This window comes from Nicotiana attenuata, chromosome 2 (genome assembly GCF_001879085.1).
Source record: "Nicotiana attenuata strain UT chromosome 2, NIATTr2, whole genome shotgun sequence".
In the NCBI taxonomy this organism is placed as follows: domain Eukaryota; kingdom Viridiplantae; phylum Streptophyta; class Magnoliopsida; order Solanales; family Solanaceae; genus Nicotiana; species Nicotiana attenuata.
In genome coordinates, this window is record NC_031990.1 from 65,713,980 (window position 1) to 65,720,514 (window position 6,535).

The 6,535-nt window shown below is 32.2% G+C and overlaps 1 protein-coding gene across 1 annotated transcript; it reads right to left on the reverse strand.

The window, feature by feature from the left end:
- On the reverse strand, nucleotides 554–2,624 carry LOC109220524. The gene is made up of 2 exons (XM_019384989.1): nucleotides 1,305–2,624; nucleotides 554–1,207 (listed from the first exon to the last, which is right to left on the reverse strand). The coding sequence occupies exons 1-2, from the start codon at nucleotides 2,622–2,624 to the stop codon at nucleotides 554–556; spliced, it is 1,974 nt and encodes a 657-aa protein (XP_019240534.1).

Below are 6,535 nucleotides of genomic sequence, written 5' to 3' on the forward strand. Positions count from 1 at the left end.
TCTTGGATAACTGACAGAGAACATGTGGAACTAACAGATTTCTGGAGCCTCTTTAAGTGAGAAAAAACTGGTGTAGGAACGAACACAAAAGGATTGCTGGAGCCTACACTAGCTTGAGATTGTTCAGGCCCTGACAAAGGTATGTCTTCATCAATATCTTCATAGTTTTCAGTTGTCTTCCTTTTCTGTGGTAGAGTTCCATTAGATGGCTGTCATTAATAAATGAGACCTATTAATAATGTAGATATCACTTGTTAAAAACTAATTATCTAATTATAGTAACAGTTACCTTTTTACACCCTCGTGAGTTGTGGTTCGGTTCTCCACAGTTGCTGCAATTCATAACCCTCCCCTTCCTTGACATAGACCATTCACTTTGTCTCTTAATTGCTTCATCCTTTTGCCTTGTTCTCTTCACCTTAGGTCTGCCAGCTAACTTCACTATCTGTGGTGGTTCCATTGCATCAGCAGGGACTGCCTTCCAGAATTTTTCTCCCCTAACAGGCAGTATCTTGTGTGAATATGTCTTTAATGTTGCCTCTTTGCTATACCACTAATGTATTCCCTCCAAAGGGTCAAGACCTTTGTACACAAATGCCCTAATGGCATGAGGACATGGTATTCTAGATAGTTGCCAAGCCCTACAGCTGCACTCCTTCAAGACTATGTTTACTGTATGTCTATCAGGCCCTTCAGATATTTCATAGCCCCGGTCACCATTAAAGTGAACCTTGCATTTATGTGCAATCCTCAAATAACCTTCATAAAGCTTCATGGCATAAGGACTAAAGTCAGTAGTCCATGACTTCACTTTGTCCTCATGTTCTCTCAACATTTCCATCACCTTCACCCTAATATCCTCTAACATCTTAATTATAGGTTTGTACCTTACATCCAGGATCCATGCATTGAATGATTCTGTAAAGTTGTTATCCACAACCATATTCTTGCATACAGTGTCAAAAAATGCTCTACACCATGACTGGGGAGGGTAATGAAGCAAATCCTTCACTGCATTTTCATCCATATGCCCTATCTTCTTCAATTGATCATCAAAATCCTCCTCATATGTGCACCATGCACTCCACCACAGCAGCTTTTTCATTTCTCCAGATCTCCATCTTTTACACCAATTAGCCTCAATGTGTCTGACACAATACCTATGATTAGCATCAGGTAAAACAGTTTTCATTGCCTCAACCAACCCCTACAAATCATAATGAATACAACATTAGTTTTAAAGAACCAGTCACAAGTTTAAAGAAACTGAAATAACTATAAAATAACATGGACAGAAACACTACCTTTTGCATGTCCGAAATAAAAGTGTATCCTTCTCCCATGTTGAGCTCCAGTGACATCTTTAGCATTTCCAAAAACCAGTACCAAGTTCTCTTTGTTTCTTTGTCCACTATAGCCCAAGCTATAGGGTAGAAATGATTCATTGAGTCAAGACCAACAGCAACCAAAAGCTGACCCTTAGCTTTTCCCTTCAGAAATGTCCCATCCAGTCCAATGAAAGGCCTCATACCTTCCTTAAAACCCATTTTCATAGCATGAAAGCAAATATACATTCTTAAGAACCTCCTCTTGCCTTCAAGAAGAGCCTCTTTTGACAAATTAATTATTATATCACTTCCTGGGTTACTAATCTTCAATTCATTAACATAACCCTCTAGCTTGTTGTACTCATCTTTAAAGCTTCCCTGTAGCTTATTCAAAATAAGTGTTTTTGCTCTCTTGCATTTACCATGGCTTGCATTAAGCTCAAATGCAGCTCTCAAATCAGCCCTCATCTCTTTCACTTTATATTTTGGATTGTCTTGCAACTTCCTCCTAAAATAATGTGCAATAGTGAAGTAGTCAACGGTGTTATTATTATAAGCAATGAAATAATTATGATTTGGATTTAGTGTCTTCACTCTAACCCCTGGACAGTCCCCATCCTTAGAAATTAGGCAAACAAATGGACAACCTACTTGACACTCATACCTAAGCCTTCTTGTATCACTTTTCTTAAGCACTATCTCTTTCTTATTTGCCATAGCATACAGTTTCAGACACTTCCTAGCTTCAGGAATATCCTTAAAGCTCATATTTTTATCCAGTTCTTTGTAATCCAGCAACTGCTCAGTTATACTCATACTCCTCTGAGTTGAAACAAATTCTAATTCTTCAGAATCATAATGTGAAGAATCAGAGTCAGATTCATTATCAAACTCACCATCTGTTGAGCTACAATCAGTTGCAGCCTCATGGTCAAGTGCAACATCATTAGGTTCATCCTCACCATAATGTAAAATATCAGGTACATTCACTGCCAACTCACAATCCTCTACAGCAAATATATCAACAACATTATAATCACTACAAATCATTCCTAACAGTTTCCTAATACCACTATCCTCATCAACTTCATAGTATCTACCAGAAGGAGAAGATACAATAACTTGTTGAACCCCACCAAAACATAACTTAGTGCAAAACTCATTAACTATATCTATAAAGGATAGATGGTCAGAGTCATAACCTTCCCAGGTGTGTAACAGCTTCTTTGTGTATTTGACTTGTGGCTCTCTAGTCCATTCCCCACCATAGTTAAATATCAAGTCCAAATTAACCATAGTAATCTGTAATCAATTGACATATTAAACAATTAGAAGCTAAACCATAAAATAAGCTAAACAACAACTTAACTAAACGATATTATAAAATACAGCCGGAAAGAAACTAATAAAAAATAGTAAAGCAACATCCAAATAAGCTAATAAAAAATAGTGAAGTAACATCCCTAGACAAAGGGACAGAACATGGTTCAAAAACCCTAAAAGACAAAGCACATAAAGACAACCCGGACCACCAAATCAGCCACATGCAATACAACAACTAATAAAGTTAATGCCTTTAAGACAAAATGAACTATTATACTATACATTCGGGACCACCATCACTTGCATATGCAAATACAATAATCCATAAAGTTAAAGCCATGTATAAAACCCCACATTCTGCTTAAAATATTAGACTTTGCAGTGAAAATCATATAAAAATAGGACCTAGACACGAAACCCCAACCTCAATAACAAAATCTGATAAACCCTAGATATTTTAGTCACTGAAACCAAACATGAAAAAAATAAGTTTTAATCAACTGAAAAAATCTTAAGGCTAAGCTTTTACTATGGTAGAAGAATTAATTTACCTTTAGACCATGAAAATCGGCAGATTGTAATCGGCGGTAAGAGTGAAAGTCACCTGATTTTAGGTAGGTAAGGTTAGACTTTAGAGAGAAATGAGGTTTAACCCTTTTTTGTTTTAACGTATATAGCGGGCTAGGTTAAAGGGGATGTGGGTTAGCGGGTCGGGGCCAAACGGGTGAGGGATCCAACTGGTAAGTGGTTAGGTCGTTTAGGATTAAGACACGTGTCCCTGTAGAAGGGTCCGTTAGTGATGGGGGTAAGGATATTAAAATAGATAACGTTAGGGATAAATAATGTGGGAAAGTATAACGGAAGGTACTAATAACTAATTTTCAATAGTACAGGGACACATTTGGCCCTTTTCCGTATTTTTTGTGTTTCTCTTTGATATTCTTATTCACTTTTTTTTTTCAAGATTTCACTAGTTCAAGTGTTCAGCAATACTTTTAAGCTTCCAATAGTTCTATACTTCTATTGCTTTGTAAAATCTTATCTAAGATCAACAATATCTCAAAAAAGATTAGATAGGTTGGCTGTATATTATCAATTGAGCAAGAATTATTAGAGAAAATCTATTATAAAAAAAATTATTAACAACTTTATATCTCAATAAGTTAGAAAAATAGACTTCAAATAAAAACATATTATCTTATAACTTTTTTAAAAATTTTAGGCCTCATATTAAATTTTGACTTTAGGTCCCGTGTGTGCTTGAGCCGCCTGAATGTCATCATCTTTTAAGTAAGGAAATCCAACATAAAAAATGGAGGACACATCGTTTGAACAGTCGATTAGTAGATCATGACACATCTGTTTTAAATGACCTTTTAAAACTATAATTCACTTAATAAAAACTGGTACAATAAATTTTGATGTGTTCTAAAAGAGCATTACAGTTATCCCCCACAATCAACAATTGTCCTCTCGAAACCAACATTTGAAATTTACGGATTCCGAAATTATCAACGTAACTCACAGTTCGTTTTAGTTACTGGCTTCACAATTAAATATTATACATATTTGATAAGTTTTTTAATACAATACAAAATTGATTGGGTTCTGCCGATCCCGTACCTAATAGGCTAGCTCCGGCTCTGCCCCTGATGCTACTACTATTCCGCGATCGACTTAGTGAAATCAGCTATGTGCTTTTAGTATTTCGCATTCGCCCTGTTGCTAGAATATAATATGCCCTGAAATTCACTTGTTTCTGGAGTAACACTGTGAGAATTAGGAGAACATGCTAGGCATGAAAAGGGTATGTAAAAACGGTATCTTATTAAAATGACTTGATAGTGTACCTAACTGTGTATATTACTATATTTGTATGTCTTACATTGGCAACATTCTAACTCGTCTCAACTCTCACGTGCCCTTAGGCTAGAAATTGAAGTTCTCTGGACGATGCCAAACGCCAAGGAATAGGACACATAATAAAGACTTGAATGCTTCTTATTAACTAAATGTCTTAGTTACTCAAATGGTCACTCAACTATACCAAATTATCTCTTAAAGTCACTTTACTTTCGTTTGTAACAACAAAGTCACTAAACTATGTCTATTGCACTCAGAAGGTCAGTCAACTAGATTTTCCAAATTTTGGATTGCCAAATACCTATTTCACCCTCTAGATTATAAACATTTATCTTCTTTTTATTTTTTTTAAACTTTTTAATATTATGATTTTTTCTTTTAATTTATATTATGGACTTACCTATAGAATAAATAAATATTATTTATAAATTACAAAAATAAAAAGTATTTAAGCATATATAATGTTGGAATAACAAAATAATGAGCATAATAAAAAAAATAGTTAGAATAAAATTGTTAGTAATAATGATTTTAGTATTAACGACAAAAATTCAAAAATTTATTTACACAATTCAGAATGAAATATATATTCCATGCACGTAATATAAATAATTATTTAAATAAAGGTATTTTTATAATATACATTATATATTCTTGAAAGTTATGCTCAGTTATATGATTATGTTTCTACCAACTTTCCGATGACACAAAGTGATGTCACCGCAAAGCAGGGGGACTATCTGTATAGGGTAAAATATGCTATGTTAAGTCGTGCATGGAATATATAAATATAATTGAGTATAATTTTTAAGAATATATAATGTATATTATAAAAATACTTTTATTTAAATAATTATTTTTATATTACGTACATGGAATATATTTTTTACAACCTTTATTTTCTTACATTCTGAATTGTGTAAATAAATTTTTGAATTTTTGTTGTTAATACTAAAATTATTATTACTAACAAATTCTAATTAATTTATTCACTATGCTCATTATTTTGTTATTCCAGCGTTATATATGCTTAAATACTTTTTATTTTTTTTAATTTATAAATAATAGTTATTTATTCTATAGGTAAGTCCATAACATAAATTAAAAGGGGAAAATCATAATATTAAAAAGTTTAAAAATAAAAAGAAGATAAATGTTTATATTTAGAGGGTAAAATAGGTATTTGGAAATCCAAAATTTGGAAAATCTAGTTGAGTGACCTTCTGAGTGCAATAGGCATAGTTCAGTGACTTTGTTGTTACAAACGAAAGTAAGTGACTTTAGGAGATAATTTGAGATAGTTGAGTGATCATTTGAGTAATTGACTCTTAACTAAACTAGTAGTCGTACCCGCGCGATGCGCGGTCAATATTAAAAAGAAAAAAATTAAATTATAATCATTCTTGTTTGATACTATTAGACCGTATTGCTTTAATAAATTTTAATTGTCATTTTATTTGCCAATACCATATACCCAACCCTCACCGATATTTGAGTCGTTAATTTCTTTGTTAATTTTCAATAAATAGTTTTTTTGTTATTAACTAATTATGTCATGTGACTTTTATCTAGGCTACCACTTGTATTAATGTGGTGCCTTTTTCTTTGGCTTTTAATACTATATAGATAGATTATTAGCATATTACTTGTTTAATATTTTTGTCTGCTATTTTTTTTGTAATATAATAGAAGATATATATTTTATTACTCTTGAAAATATATATTTTTTATTTTAAATTTTATTATATTTTTCTCAATAATATTGTTTGAATTATAATGAATAGATATATATTTTATTTCAAAAAATAAAAAAGAAAATGATTTTAAAAAATGAAATAAAGAAATTAACTAACCTAAACCAACTCTCCCCCGTGTTTTAGTAGTTAATTTAGGTAGTTAATTTCTTTGTTAATTTTCAATAGATAATTTCTTTGTTATTAACTAATTATTCCATAAGATTTTTTTCTAGGCTACCACTTGGCATAAGGAGAGGGCTTTATTTTCTCCTTTTAATAATATAT